Here is a 16,565-nt window from a genome sequence, read left to right as displayed (position 1 = left end):
CATACATACAATGAAGAACTAGTACCAATTCTCCTGAAACTCTTCCAAAAAACATCAAGGAGGGACTCCTCCTTAACTCATTCTATGAAGCCGGCATCACCGTGATACCAGGGAAGGACCCACAAAAATAACAAAAACTACAGACCAATATCTCTGATGAACACAAATGCAAAAATCCTCAACAAGATCCTAGCAAACCAAATCCAGCAGCACATCATAAAGATAATATATCACAATCAAGTGGGTCATACTGCAGGGATGCAAGGATGGTTCAACATAAATAAATCAATAACTGTGATTCACCACATAAACAGAACTAAAAACAAAAACTGTATGATCATCTCAACAGATGCAAAAAAAGCACTTGATAAAATTCGGCATCCCTTCATGATTAAAAACAGAAAAAACCCAACCAAACAAAAACCAAACATACGCCAGGTACATCGGCTCATGCCTGTAATCCCAGCACTTTGAGAGGCCAAGGCAGGTAGATCGCTTGAGCCCTGGAGTTCAAGGCCAGCCTGGGTAACATGGCGAAAACCCATCTCTACAAAAAATTCAAAAATTAATGAGGTATGGTGGTGTGTGCTTGTAGTCCCAGCTACTCAGGAGGCTAAAGCAGGAGGATCACTTGAACCTGGGAGGTTGAGGCTGCAGTGAGCCATGACTGTGCCACTGTACTCCAGCCTAGGTGACAGAGCGAGATCCGTTAAAACAAACAAACAAAAAAAACCTAAAAAACCTAGGTTCTCCTTGCATTGTTATGAAGAAATACCTGAGGCTGGGTAATTTATAAAGAAAAGAGGTTTAATAGGCTTATGTTTCTGCAAGCTGTAGAGGAAGCACTGGCATTTACTTCTGGGAAGGCTTTTACTCATTGAGGAAGGCGAAGCAGGAACAGGTATGTCACACAGTGAGAGTGGGAGCAAGAGAGTAGGGGAGGGGGTTGCCACACAGTCTTAAACAATCTGATTTCACAAGGACTCACTCACATGAGGACAGCACCAAGTCATGAGGTCTTTGCCCCATGATCCAAACACATCCCACCAGGTACCACCTCTAACAATGAGGATTACATCTCAACATGAAATCTGGAAGGGAGATCCAAGCCATATCATAGGCATTGAAGGAATATACCTGAAAATAATAAAAAACATATACAACAAACCCACAGCCAACATCATAATGAATGGGGAAAAGTTGAAAGCACTCCTCTAAGATCTGGAACAAGACAAGGATGCTTACTCTCACCACTCTTATTCAACATAGTACTAACAGTCTTAGCCAGAGCAACCAGGAAAGAGAAAGAAATAAAAGATATTCCAATTGGAAAAGAGGAAGTCAAATTATCTGTTTGCTGATGTTATGATCTTATACCTAGAAAACCCTAGAGATTCCTCCAAAAGGCTCTTAGATTTGATAAAAGAATTCATTAAAGTTTCATAAAACCAATGTACAGAATCAGTAACATTTCTGTACACCAATAACAATCAAGCTGAGATCCAAATCTAGAAGTAAATTCCATTGACAACAGCTACAAAAAAATTTAAATACCTGGGAATACAGTTAACCAAGGAGGTGGAAGATCTTTACAAGAAAAACTTCAAAATACTGATGAAATAAATTGCGGATGACACCAACAAATGGAAAAAACATTCCATGCTCATGGATTGGAAGAATCAGTATCATTAAAATGACCATACTGCCCAAAGCAGTCTACAGAGTCAATGTATTTCCTATAAAAATACCAATGTCTTTTTTCACAGTTAGGAAAAAAAAATCCTAAAATTCATATGAAACCAAGAAAGACCCAGAACAGCCAAAGCAATCCTAGGTAGAAAGAACAATACTGGAGATATTGCATTACTTAACTTCAAATTACACTACAAGGCTATAGTAACCAAGACAGCATGGTACTGGTATTAAAAACAGACACACAGATCAAAGAAACAGAACAGAAAACCAGAAATAAAGTCACATATCTACAGTTTCCTGATCTTCAACAAAGTTGATAGAAACATACACTGAGAAAAGGACACCCTATTCAATAAATGGTGCTGGGAAAATTAGCCATATGAAGAAGAATGAAATTGGATTCATATCTCTCATCATTTACAAAATTAACTCAAGATGGATTAAAGAGAAGGAAAAAAATATGGATTAAAGACTTAAACTTAAGACCTGAAAATTTAAAAAGCCTAGAAGAAAACCTGGGAAGAACCTATCTGCTCATTGGCCTAGGCAAAGAATTCATGACTAAGACCTCAAAAGCAAATGCAACAAAAACAAAAATAGACAAATAGGACTTAATTAAACTATAAAGCTTCTGCACAGCAAAAGGAATAATCAACAGAGTGAACAGACAACCTACAGAATGGGAGAAAATATTTGCAAACTACACATAAGACAAAGGACAAATATCCAGAATCTACAAGGAACGCAAACAACTCAACAAGAAAAATAAAACTCCATTAAAAAGTGAGCAAAGGACATGAACAGACTTTTTCAAAAGAAGACATACAAATGGCTAACAAACATATGAAAAAAATGCTCAACATCACTATCATCAGAGAAATTAAAATTAAAACCACAATGAGATACCATCTTACACCAGTCAGAATGGCTATTAAAAAGTCAGAAAATAACAGATATTGGTGAGGATGTGGAAAAAGGAGGACACATATACACTACTGGTGGGAATGGAAATTAGTACAACCTGTATGACAAATGGTATGGAGATTTCTCAAAGAACTAAAAACAGAACTGCCATTCAGTCCAGCAATCCTACTACTGGGTATCTACCCAAAGGAAAAATCATTATATCAAAGATACCTGTACTCATATATTTCTTGCAGATTCATTCACAACAGCAAAGATATGGAATCAACCTAAGTATCCATTGATGGATGACTGAATACAAAAAAATGGTGTGTATATACACCATGAAATATTACTCAGCCATTAAAAAGAATGAAATTATGTGTTTTGGAGCAACATGGATAAAACTAGAGGATATTATCTTAAGTAAAATAACTCAGAAAGTCAAATATTGCATATGTCACTTATAAATGAGAAATAATGTATACACATGGACATAGAGCATAGAATAATAGACACTGGAGACTCAGAAAGGTAACATGGTGAGAGGCGGTGAGGAATGAGAAATTAACTCATGGATACAATATATACTATTCAGCTGATGGTTACACTAAAAGCCCAGACTCCACTACTATGAAATATATCCATGTAACAAAATGCACTTGGATCCCCTAAATGTATAAAAATAACACTATTCAGCCATTTTGAAAAATGAAATTGTCATTTGTGACAACATGGATGAACATGGAGGACATTATGTTAAGTGAAATAAGCCAGACACAGAAAGACAAATACCACATGATCTCACTCATATGTGGAATCTAAAAAAGGTGATCTCGTAAAAACTGAGAATACAATAGTGGTTACTAGAGACTAGTGAGGGAATTGGGAACATGGTGATGGGAAGAGAATGGTCAACAGGTACGAGTTACAGTTAGATAGGAAGAATAAATTCTGGTGTTACATTGCACAGTAGAGTGACTATAGTTAACAATAATGTATTGTGTATTTGAAAATAGCTAGAAGAGGGGATTTTGAATGTTCTCACCACAAAGGAATGTTTGAGGCAATCAATGTGTTAGCTAATTACTCTGATTTGATGTGTCAATTAAAAATAAAACTTTCAAAAATCATCAAAAAAGTGAATAGATATGCTAAGTGAAAGAAGCCAGACATAAAAGTCACATACCTTACAATTCTATTTATTTGAAATTCTAGAAGAGGTAAAACTATAGTGAAAGAAAGCACACAGGTTGCTGGGGTTGGGGGGTGGTGAACCATAAAGGGAATGATAGAAATATTATTTGTTTTGATTGTGGTAGTGTTTCATAACTACATACATTTCCAACACATCAAGCTACATACCTACATTTGATGAATTTTATAACATATAAATTATACTTTAATAAAGTTAATTTTAAAAGTGAAAGAGAGAGACCTGAGAAGGTCTAGCCCTATTTAATCATTTGGGAAAAAAAAACACACACACACACAAAACTGTCTTTGAGTATACAAGATCACATAGTTGGCAAAACAGGACTAGAATCTAGTTCCATAAATAAAATCCAAAGCTCTTTATATCATATAAATTGCCACTATTTGGCAGTAGGGAGTGGTGGCGGTGGATGCTTATATTGGTAATTCAATACCTCCTGCTGGAATACAAATTTAAAACCCTTATTCTGAAACTTTGAAGAATTCATAAAGTTATATTGGAAGGCTATAATTAAAACAATGAGCAACAGATGTTCACTTTCTAGCCGTAATATGCTCATTCACTTTATTCTGGCCATTTTTGCTCACCAAGTTAAATTTTTCACTATAAACCAGCATTCTATCCCTTTGATATACATCTATCAATAAGTCTCAATATTTGAAAAACAATGTAAAAAATTTAATTCATGATTCTAATGTATTATGACTGTAGCTTATGCTAAATGCAAACAATACTTATTGTGTTTTCTTTAGAAAATCACATTGAAGTAACTTATTTCAGGTAAATTCCTAATATAAATCCACAATTTTTTTTTCTTTTTAATGCTTTGATATTATTGACATTACATACAAAAGTGGAGCAAAATATGAGTTCCCTTCTTTTTAGTATTATTTTGTCACTCTCCTATTCATTTTTCTTAGCAATCTTCAATAACAGAAAAAAAAAAAGATGTTTATGACCCTTTCAACTGCCAATTTTTCTTTTTGCTTCTGGTTTTCTGATTTTTTTGTACCGAGATGACGATGCTGTTTCTTAATTTTATTGAATAAAAAGAACGTCCTACTTTGCAGTCACTCTATTTGCCTTCCAGATCTGCATAGAGTTCCAGGATTAACACAACTTCTTCTGCTTACTTATTACAATCTAGCGCCTACTTGAGGATGGAAAACTGAAACAAGAAATAATATGTTTTCAAAGATAAACAGTTGGCTTTTCTTTTACCCTCATATTCCTGATTAAGATCGCCCTTGTCTGAATTTGCCAATGGAAAATGTCTAAGCTGCAAAAGATACCTGAGGCTAGATGTACAATTAGTAGCTGTTTAGTACACACCCTAGGTTGATTAAGATAATTAGAAATACACCCTAGGTTAATTAAGATAATTTTTAAAGGGTTAATCTTTTTCATCTTTGCAACTTCTCTCCCTTTGAAATATAGGCATACACCTTAACCCATAATTCAATGTCTTGATGTAGGAAGTCTAAGCAATAGTATTTCGTAAGACACAAATTGCCACACTGTCGAAGCTTTAAATGAGATAACTGCATATATTCTGCATGCTGGATAATATTTCATCTGTACAATGAACAAAAACTAGCTGAAGTTGGGATTTAAAAATTACTGTTAGCAAAATGATACCTATTATGAAAACAGATTTCTAAAAACTTAAAAGCAATTCTGACATACACTGCTTATTTCCCATTACTTAAAACACAGTGTAAGGAAAGAAAATATTACCTATTTCTAACAAAACTATGTAGACAGAAAAAAAATTAGAACAGGAGTCCTTAGGCCACAATAAGACCCCTAAATATCACAGAACATAAAATTGTATAATTTAAAAGTTCAATCAAAGTCTAAAACAAAATTATTTAAAACAACAGCACAAAATCTGTGCTATGAAAAAAAAAATGATTGAAAGGAAGGGGGATGAGAAAGATGAGAAAAGCACTACCAGACTCCTTACCCATTGTTGTTGGTGCTGGAGCTTCCTGATGGTATTTTCAGCTTGCTCCAGCTTAGCACTGGCCTCATCACTCTGCTGTTTGATGGTGGCCAACTCCCGTTTTATGAGGTAGTTTTCCTCAGCCTCCTGGGCTCTTGTCACTTGTCCCTTAGGACATAATTTTTGTGTGTGTAAAGCAATTTAGGATAGATTCAAGAAAGACTGCCTTTGTGAGGTTTAGTTATTTACTTTGACATGTTAAAAAAAAAAAAAGTCACCTCAGCAAATAGAACAGCCTACATAATCATTAGCTAGCAGCTTGTTATTGCTCCAGCAAATTTTCGGAAACTAAACGAAAAATTCACCTGACAAGAACAATTCTTTCAGTCAATAAAAATTTAATTCATGCAATATTACTGAGTTGTACATGCAGGACTAAAATTTTCAATGAATAGTAGTTAATTTCACAGAATCCACTTATTGCCATTTTGAAATAAATACTTTAAAAAATAAGGTTAGCTTTAAAACGTGCAAAAATAAACCAAGATAACACCTTGTTACAAAAAATTAAATTTATACTCACATATACCACCCAAAAAATTATTTCTAGAAAAACGCATGTAAAATTGCATGCATTAAAATATGAATTTTGAGGTTTAGGACTTTCCTTAGAAGTTAGAGAAGATGTTTTTAAAAACTAAAACAAAACAAAAACTATACCTGTATCAATCTATCTGCCAAGGAAGCACTTTCCTACAAAAGGAAAAATTCAGATAGAAATATAAGAGAAAGAAATAAAAGTGATAAAATTAGGAAAAAAGAAACAAATATACCCAAATTCCATCTACTTTTCATTGCTAATTAAAAGGGACATTTAAATTTTAAAACCATTTTTTACTGAATGTTTTTATTTTTAAACCTTAAGAAAAATATATAAAAACAAGGATAGGTGGTTGAAAATCATGTGTTTCCAGAAGATACCAAACACAAATTCCAAGTGGGTTTTCATTACCTGGAACAAGCAAATTTTTTTGTTTGTTTGTTTTGTTTTTTTAAAATAGAGACAGGGTCTCACTCTGTCACCCAGGCTAGAATGCAATGGCATGATCATGTAGCTCATTGTAACTGCCAACTCCTCGGCTCAAGGAGTTGGTCCTTCTGCTTCAGCCTCCTGAGCAGCTAGGACTACAGGTGTGTGCCACCACATGTAGCTAGTTTTAAAATTTTTTGTAGAGATACAGTCTTGCTATGTTACCCAGGCCAATCTTGAACTCCTGGCCTTACGCAATCCTCTTGTCTCAGCCTCCCAAAGTGCGGGGATCATAGGCGTGAGCCACTGCACTCAGTCAAATATTTCCTCTTCCTCTTTTGATATATTTACATCTTTTAGACTTAATCCATATTGTCAACCCACTTACATGAAAGGGAGAAGGAATCTGAGTAAGCAATTCCAATTATAAAGTGTGACAGCAATTTGTGCAACCACAACTTTCAAAGAAACAAAGCAAGGAAAATATGACAAATAAAATTAATGAGCTAAACTTAAACTTTAGCAATAACTGAGAAAGTATACTTTTTTATTACAGAATTCAATTGATACATAGTATTTATAGAATTCTAAGTGCTAAGTGACACATCTGGGCCATCTAAGCCAATAAAAAAAGGAACTTAATTTTCTAGAAGCAAAATCCAAACTTAACACTTTCTTACAGCATCATTCTCATTCCGAAGGTTCAATGAAATATTATAATCCTTTCCCAGTTTAAATGTCTTACTCCAAAGATTTAAAAAAAAAAAACTAAGAAGATGCATATTTGACTGTAAGCTAGATATTTAGTGGGAAAAAAGAGTATATAATTAAAACAACTTAAAAGCAAGCTCAATCTTCCTGTGGAGTCACCAAAAGTAGAATTACTCTCATAGCAACCCTAACATGATGAGAGAAAAACAGGGAAACTATTTTTGACTTAATATGATGTATCTGCAATTATTATACAACAAAGGCAGACATGTAATAAATATCCTGTCCTTACGCACTTCTATTTAATATGAAATCATCAATACTTTTCAAACAAACGACAAATACTGCAAAATATCCATATTTCCATTTATTTATTTCTTGATTGTAGATTTTCAGGGAAGATTTTAAGATCCTTGGCAATATGATGAGGGGTATGTTTAAATCTACTTACTCTTATCTCTAGTTAAAGAAAGAAAAAAGTGGCTGGGCATGGTGGCTCATGCTTGTAATCCCAGCACTTTCGGAGGCCGAGGCAGGCGGATCACAAGGTCAAGACATCAAGATCATCTTGGCCAACATGGTGAAACCCTGTCTCTACCAAAAATACAAAAATTAGCTAGGCGTGGTGGCGCACGCCTATAATCCCAGCTACTCAGGAGGCTGAGGCAGGAGAATCCCTCGAACCTGGGAGGAGGAGGCTGCAGTGAGCCAAGATTGAGCCACTGCACTCCAGCCTGGGCAACAGAGCAAGACTCTGTCTCAAAAAAATAAAAAAGAAAAAGAAAAAAGCACCAAAAGAGTTTGTGAATTCAGATGTCTTTCTTTTAATAAAGCAAAATTCTTAAACCATACTTTTACTACTCAATTCATTCTTATAGCATCTGTAAATGACTACAAAAGATTTTTCATCAAAAGCACACTATGAAAAATAATGCAAAATTTCCATATTTGCCCAGTTACTCTATATAAAACAGAGAAAATGTAACAAGTAGATACTAAAATAATTATAAGAACTAAAAGTTTATGCACAATTCCTTTGTGTTGAAAATCAACATGAGAGTGAATTTTTATATAAGGAATCAGTCACTTCGACTAAAAGCAATCCTAGGCCTTAAAGGAATCACTGCCACACTTCCAATATGCTAGAAAGTCCAGGGCAACATTTGAAACTCATCTTTAAAATGCTATATCAGAATGGACTCCCAACTAAATTATAAAAGAACATACTTTTTAGAAATTATGTGTAAAGAAAACAAATAGTATCAATATGTTACTGTTAATCTCAGTTAAAACCTGAACACTAAAGTTTAAGAACCAGTACAACTGATCAATTTTTATTAGTAACAAGTTATCTGGCTAAATAAATAGTAAGGTAAGCAAGCTAAGCAGTCAATACTACAACATAGGAGACATGTGCCAGAATTTTTGAGGATTTTTAATAAATATACAGAAAAAACACTAGGCATTCAACAGAAGCTTGCATAAGTAGTCACTTACTTACTTTTTCTAATGTCTCGATGCGCTGTTTTAAAAGTCTATTTTCTGTGCGTAACCTCTGCCAAGAAAAAAAAAGTTTTATTTGCAAGCATTTTTGAGAGGAAAAAAAAGATTTCTAAATCACAGTCCTGAAAATGTATCACCTTTTATAAATAAGAAAGGAGTCTAAGGAATGATTACATTATCAAATGTCAAAGACTCAGAGTAAGAAATACACAGAAGGCAGGGCACCATGGTTCACGCCTGTAATCCCAGCTCTTTGGGAGGCCAAGGCCGGCAGATGGCTTAAGCTCAGAAGTTCCAGATGAGCCTGAGTCTGGGCAACATGGCGAAACCTCGTCTCTATGAAAACTACACACACACACAATTTAGCCAGGAATGGTGATGATGAGCCTGGGCAACAGGGTGAAACCTTGTCTCTATGAAAAACACACATGCACACACGCACGCATGCACACACATACACACACAGAATGGTGGTGCGAATCTGTCGTCCCAGCTACCTGGGAGGCTGAGGTGGGAGGCTGGGAGGTGGGGGCTGAGGTGGGGGCTGAGGTGGGGGCCGGGAGGTGGGGGCTGAGGTGGGGGCTGAGGTGGGGGCGGTGGAAGTTGCAGTGAGCCGAGATTGGACCACTGTACTACAGCCTGGGAGACAGAGTGAAACCCTGTGTCCAAAAAAGGGAGGGGAGGGGAGGGGAAGGGAGGGGTTGGGAGGGGAGGGAAGGGGAGAAGAAAGGAAAGGAAAAAGGAAAAAGAAAAGGAAAAGGAAGGGAAAGGAAAGGGATAAAGAAAGAGAAATAAATACACCACAGCAAAGGAAATACTCACATTCATCATTCCAGCTGTGATTAAATTTAAAATACACTCTACAGTACATATAGAAATGAGCCCTTCCATTTCTATACTTACCATAATGACTCATAATCAAATATTTTCTTATGTGTTTTAACATCCTCATTAGACAAAAAAGATTCTAACTTGCCTACCTCCAACAGAGCCTACCTATATAATTAATATTCAAATGTCAGTTGAATGAAGAAACAAGAGATCTAAAAAATGCACGTTCATAGGCTAAACATCAAATTTTCCATTTAGGGCCTGGCTCAGTGGCTCACACCTGCAATCCACTTTGGGAGGCCAGGCAGGTGGATCACTTGAGCTTGAGTTCAAGACCAGCCTGGACAACATGGCAAAACCCTGTCTCTACAAAAAATATAAAAATTAGCTGGGCGTAGTGGCATGTGCCTGTAGTCCCAGCTATTCAGGAGGCTCAGGGGGAAGATGGCCTCAGCCCTGGAAGTGGAGGTTGCAGTGAGCCAGTATCACATCACAGCATTCCATCCTGGGCAACAGAGCAAGACCTTGTCTCAAATTAAAAAAAAAAAAATTGCCCATTTAGACTTCAATAGTCTCCATTTATTATATAGTATAGATGACAAGTTGCAAAATTCTGAAAATACAAAGAATTTATTAATTTTTTCTGAGAAAACAACTCCAATTACTAGTATCTCCTCATAGTTCAAAAAGTAAAACCAGATTTTTTTGAAAAGCACTTTACCTAATTATTCAATGCCTGGTTCCCAAAAAACTTGTCTAATTACTGTCATTAAGTATTAAATCCAAGTCACTCTACATTTTTAAAAAGTTATTTTTGCATATCCACCAATATAATTGCTTATTAATCCCCTTTATAAGTTATCTTTTCATTTTCAAATTCCTCAGATGTTGTCCCACTCTGTCGCCCAGGCTGGAATGCAGTGGTGTGATCTCAGCTCATTGCAACCTCTGCCTCCCAGGTTCAAGCGATTCTCCTGACTCAGCCTCCTGAGTAGCTGGACCTACAGGCACATGCCACCACGCTCAGCTAATTTTTTGTATTTTAGTAGAGAGGGGGTTTCACCATGTTAGCCAGGATGGTCTTGATCTCCTGACCTCATGATCCGCCCGCCTCAGCCTCCCAAAATGCTGGGATTACAGGCATAAGCCTCTGTGCCCGGCCTCAAGGTGATAACTTACTTTTTTGTACCAATTTGTTCCAGAACTCAATCAAGCCTTCTTCCAGCCCCACCTTCCTATAAATTTCTGCTAAAAAATGTCTGTCTCAGAAAATTCTTCCATCAATTCAACCTATTATTTTGCCAGTAAAGACTTAAATATGGCTTTATATAACATATAAAGTATTAGTTCAGGGAAATGAGAGACTCTATGAATTACTGCATCTTATTAAAGTGGATCACAAATTGAAACAAATCTTAGAGTTATTACAAAGATACTTGGCAAATTAGATTTCTTGTTCTATTCACTAAAATTCAGATGATCTGAAATAGACATTATGATATACAGGAAAGTTAATAACTAATCTCAGACAAAATAACAGCTTGAGAAGTAGAAAATGTTCTTATGTCTTGGCTCCTCCTACTGTGTGCAGCATAGTAGTCTACACAAATAAGCAATTATTAAATGCTGCTAAAGTCTAGAGAGCCAAAGAAATAAATGGGATTCTCAAAATGTTCTCAATCATATTTCATCAACAAAAGGTAATGTTTTATCTTAAAAGATTTAGAAAACTAAGTTCCCACCAGACAACTGAGTGAATAAAGTTATGACAGAAATCATGCTAAAATAAAATCTAGAACTGAAAACACTCATCTGGATTTCCTTCCCCAACCCCTTTTAAGGCTTCTGAAATCTATTTCATTATAAATAAAAATCTAAATTGATTTTCTTCCACAAACAACTAACCAAATGCTTAACACCATTTAAAAAATAAATCACCACTTCCTCATTTGTATAATATTTACATCAGGAATTGATCAATAGAATAGACTTTTTCAGTTAATACAGACCATTTCAGGGTTACTTTCACGTTTCAAGTGTTACTGTCTTCTTTTTTTAAAACTAATATCACAGTATTTTGGTAATTATAGCTTTGCTATCTGTTTTAATACCTAGTAGAGCTAATATCCCCTGTTCTTACATTTGTTTATTGTTCCCAAACCCCAAATACTAGTATACTAAAGTAGCTAAGAGACTAGGTTTTGAAGTTAGGCAGATTTAAGTTCAAATTCTCATTCTACAATTAACACTTGCACATGACATTCAATGTTTTAGAATCTCCATTTCCTCATCCAGAAATTAAGAGTAATCAAACCTACAGGGAACTGAAAAATTAAATGAGATAGCATAGCACCTAATACATGCCAAATACTCAGTTAATGATAAGCACTGCCCACAATAGTTTTGAAGTTAGGCATGAATATTATTTTACTACTTTTGTCTATTTTTAGAATTATTCTTAAGATTTTTTTATTGCCCTGGAATTTTACAAGGAATTAAATTTCACTGAATTTGAGGGCCAGGTACAATGGTTTACAGCTGTAATCCCAGAACTTTGGGAGACCAAGGCAGGTGGATCACTTGAGGCCAGAAGTTCGAGACCAGCCAGGCCAACATGGCAAAACCTCATCTCTGCTAAAAATACAAAAATCAGCCTGGCATGGTGGCGCACGCCTGTAATCCCAGCTACTTAGGAGGCTGAGGCAGGAGAATCACTTGAATCCAGGAGGTGAAGGTTGCAGTGAGCCAAGACCACGCCACTGCACTCCGGCTTGGGCGACGGAGCAAGGCTCTGTCTCAAAAAAAAAAAAAAAAAATCACTGGGAAATTCATATCTTTATATAACATGGAGCTATTTTTGTCTATCTTTAGTTATCTTTTTAAAATGTCTGTGTGTAAAGTTTTCCAGTGTTTGTTAGGTCCTATTCTATTTTTCATTTAGGTTACTCCTAGATATACTTTTATTTTTATTTCAAATGGAACTTCTTCCAGTATATTTTTGAATTGTTTATTGATGATACATAGAAAGGTTAATAACTAAAATCTACCACCTGATTGATTCTCAATAATTCTTCAATATCTTCCTCACATTTTCTAGAATAGAGTGCTTCCTAAACTTTAAAGTGAAAACCACAGAGAGGAAGATACCTAGATATAGCTACATACAAATGTTTATCTTGTACATTGAAAAAGAAAATAGAGACAATTTTTTGACCTACCAAATTAGAAAAAAAAGAGACTAAAAGTGAGAGCAAGAATGAAATACTTAGTGTTGGCAAAGTAGTCATGAAATGGAAACTTGTTGCTAAGACAAACATACCCTGGACACATTCTTTAGGAAATTTACGTATTACACATCAAAAGTCTTTAAAATGCTAATATCCTGTAACTTATTAATTCTACTTTTTATAACTGGCTATGGAAATAATAATAGGAGACAAAAAACTTGTTATATACAAAGATGTTAACCATTAGCATTATTTTTAATAAGAAAAACTGAAAACCTTATATCCTGAAATAGGATAATCTCATTTCAAATAACCCACTCTTCAATCACTATTTCCTATTCTTTCCAGCTTACTCAGTTTACAAAGTAACCCAACCCCAACAATTGTTTTCACTGAGACAGTCTAGTGATCCCAACAACTTTTCACTGTCCCTCAATCCTTGATGTTCTCTCTTCCTTCTTGACAAAGTTTAATTTGCAATCATTATACGGCTCCCCTGCTTTTAAGCCCCCTTGCCCTTCTCTCCCTTCGTAGTGTAACTGCCTGGAAAAAAACACTACTCTGGATCAACTATCTGACAATTTTGAGTCTGTACCTATGCCAGTAAATATGACTGAACAAAAACAAAACCATGACATTTATTTAAATTACTGATCACTAAATTCAATATGGTTCTTAGCAATAATAATGTCCTTCTTCTATCCCCCTAGGTCACTATTTCATACCTATTCCTCTTTCTTCAAACCAGCAACCCTCCAATCCATTGTCTCTCAGTTGATAATCTGGCCTATGATTTCACTGAAAAAAACTGAGGCAATTAGAAGAGAATTTCACAAGCTCCCAAAACCACATCCTACATCCTACCTGCATTTTTGCCCATATATTTTGATTTCTTGTTATTGTGGATTAACTACTCATGCTAGCATACTAAGTTACATCTTCTAACTTTGCACTAAATTCCGTATCTTCCTGACTCCAGTAATTATCCCCCATTCTTAATGATCAATTTTTCCTACTTGATTATCACCATAAAAGCATGCAGTTATTTCTCCTATCTTAAAAAAAAACAGAAAACAGAAACAAAAAATTCAACATAATTACCCTCTCTAGCTACTGTCCCATTTCTTTTATCCTTATAGTAAATTCCTTGAAAAATATCTCTAATTTTTCTTCTTCTATTCCAGTTAGGTTTTAGTACCTACCATTCTGCTCCACTCGTTTCTAGGATAAATTATAATCATGCTGGAAAATGCAATGGTTGTTTCTCCATCCTCATTTCACAAAAACTATCTTCAGTATTTGACATGGTAAATCCTTCTCTCTTTCTCACTGTCTCTTGGCTTCTAGGAACTACACCTACCTGGTTTTCTCCTAGTTTGCTACTTTCTACTTGTCTTCCTCATCTTTAAATGTTGGTTTATTCTCAGGCTCAATTCTTGAATTCTTCTCTATTTTATCTACACTCCTTTCCCAAGTAATCTCACCCATTCTCATGGCTTTCAATACTATGACCCCGCCAATAACTGCCAAATTTATATTTTGAGCTTGGCTTCTTTTAATTTCAGATCTGAATATTTAAGAAGCTAACTGGACATCTCCTAGGCATCTCATTCCCAAGATACCCAAAATTGGGCTCCTGGTATCCCCACTAAACCAAATCCTTCTGGAGTCTTTCCCATCTCAGGTAATGGGAACACCATTTATCTACCTGCTCAGACCACAAGGCTTGGTTCCTCCTCCTCACACACCTCTACATTCTAGCTGTCCACTTTATATTTGAAATCTATTCAGAATCCAATTACTTCTTACCTCAGTCCAAGCCACCACCATCTTTTTTTTTTTTTTTTTTTTTTAAGACAGGGTTTCACTCTGTCACCCAGGAAGGAATGCAGTGGCATGATCACAGCTCACTGCAGCCTCAAATTCCCTGGTTCTAGTGATCCTCCTTCCTCCGCCTCCTGAGTAGCTAGGACTACAGGCATGCACCACCATGCCTGGCAATTTGAAAAAAAAAATTTATGGAGACAGGGGCCCACTATGTTGCCCAGGCTGGTCTTGAACTCCTGGGCTCAAGGAATCCGCCCACCTTGGCCTCCCTAAGTGCTGGGATTATAAGCCACCCTGATGGTAGGCATGCCTGGCCCACCATCATCTTTTGTCTGCATTACCACATCAGCGTTCATCAGAAATGCTCTCAATCCCTGCAATTTACTCTTAACAAAGCAACCAGAATGATCTACTGAACTTAAATCACATTTTGTCCTTCTCTTCTGAAAACTGCCATCTAACCAGAGTAAAAGCCAAAGTCCTTACCACTGTCGACAACATCCTACATTATCTGCAACCTGCTCCATCTTACTTCCTACCACTTTTCTCATCATTCATGCTGTCCCATCCACAATGCCACCTTACTGCTCCTCACCAGGCACACCCCGAATAGGTTCTGCCATTCTTCCAGATAGTCACATATCTAGTCCCATCACTTCCTTCAGGTCTTTTTTCAAAAATCACCTGGTTAACGTCTCTAAATTTTCCACCCAAACACTACCGTTTTACATTCCCTTTCCCTGAGGTTATTTTTTCTCCTTAAGACTTTATCACCATCCAAAATACCATACATTTGACTTTTCTGTTTATTGTTATTTCCATATTAAAATATAATCTCCATGAGGACAGATCATGGTCTACTTCATAACCACATTTCAAGTGCCTAGAACAGTGCTTGGGCATCTAGGAGGCACTATGAATTATCTGTTAAATGAAGTGTTATTGAATAAATCAGGCTAGCATACCTCCCTTGGATATTATGTAGCCATTAGTTTTTTTAACGAAAAGTTTGATATGCCAGACAAAAATGGGCATCCAAATCTTACATCACAAATATATCAAAGTCTCTCTTGGAAAGCAGCAGCAGCACAGTGTATATACTGAAGAATACACATGGGCCTTAGAATAACACAAATCAGACTTCAAATCCTTGACTCTGTTTCCTCGCAATGTGACCACTGGCATAGTATTTGAGCTTTCTGAAGCCTAATTTCTTCACAGGTAAGGATAAGAACCCTTTAATAATGCTGTTTTAAGAATAAGGGGAAATAATGCATGTAAGTGACCCATCATATATTAAGGGCTAAATAAATGTGAGCTTCAATTCTAATACTTCACATTGATTGTTAAAATGTAATTCCTGGGCAACTTAGATAACACTTCTCTTTTTTTTTTTTTTTTTTTTTTTTCATTTTTATGCCAGGCAGTGAATATGTGAGCACTTTTATATTATTTTCTGGCTTTCAGCATATCTGAAATGTACCATAGTTTTTAAACAGGAAAAAATACTTTACTTTTGACTAAAAACTGGCCAGAATTTCTCATACTTCCCATTTTAGGGCTTTAGATCTCTGCGTCCCGAAGCACAAATTTAAATATAAAAATTAGATTATCTGTTCGTATGTCTATCAGAATCAAAGTTTTTTCCTTTTTAAAGATTTGTGGGTTACCCTAATA

The 16,565-nt window shown here is 35.8% G+C and overlaps 1 protein-coding gene across 5 annotated transcripts in view; it reads right to left on the bottom strand.

The window, feature by feature from the left end:
- The window catches only part of EVI5 (ecotropic viral integration site 5), a 285,495-nt gene that overhangs the window by 148,259 nt on the left and 120,671 nt on the right, over positions 1 to 16,565 (bottom strand). For 2 of the 5 annotated variants that reach the window (XM_063606865.1, XM_055115997.2), the window contains 3 exons: positions 9,002 to 9,055; positions 6,480 to 6,512; positions 5,781 to 5,927 (listed from right to left, as the gene is read on the bottom strand). In XM_063606865.1, coding sequence (XP_063462935.1) covers positions 5,781 to 5,927; positions 6,480 to 6,512; positions 9,002 to 9,055 — 234 coding nt within the window. The remainder of the gene's footprint in view (positions 1 to 5,780; positions 5,928 to 6,479; positions 6,513 to 9,001; positions 9,056 to 16,565) is intronic. The other 3 variants (XM_034931216.3, XM_063606860.1, XM_034931223.3) reach the window with 2 other exon arrangements.

Source organism: Pan paniscus, chromosome 1 (assembly GCF_029289425.2).
Source record: "Pan paniscus chromosome 1, NHGRI_mPanPan1-v2.0_pri, whole genome shotgun sequence".
Classification (NCBI taxonomy): Eukaryota; Metazoa; Chordata; class Mammalia; order Primates; family Hominidae; genus Pan; species Pan paniscus.
The sequence above is the reverse complement of the archived record's forward strand: the minus strand, read 5'-3'. Positions and strand labels throughout refer to the sequence as shown.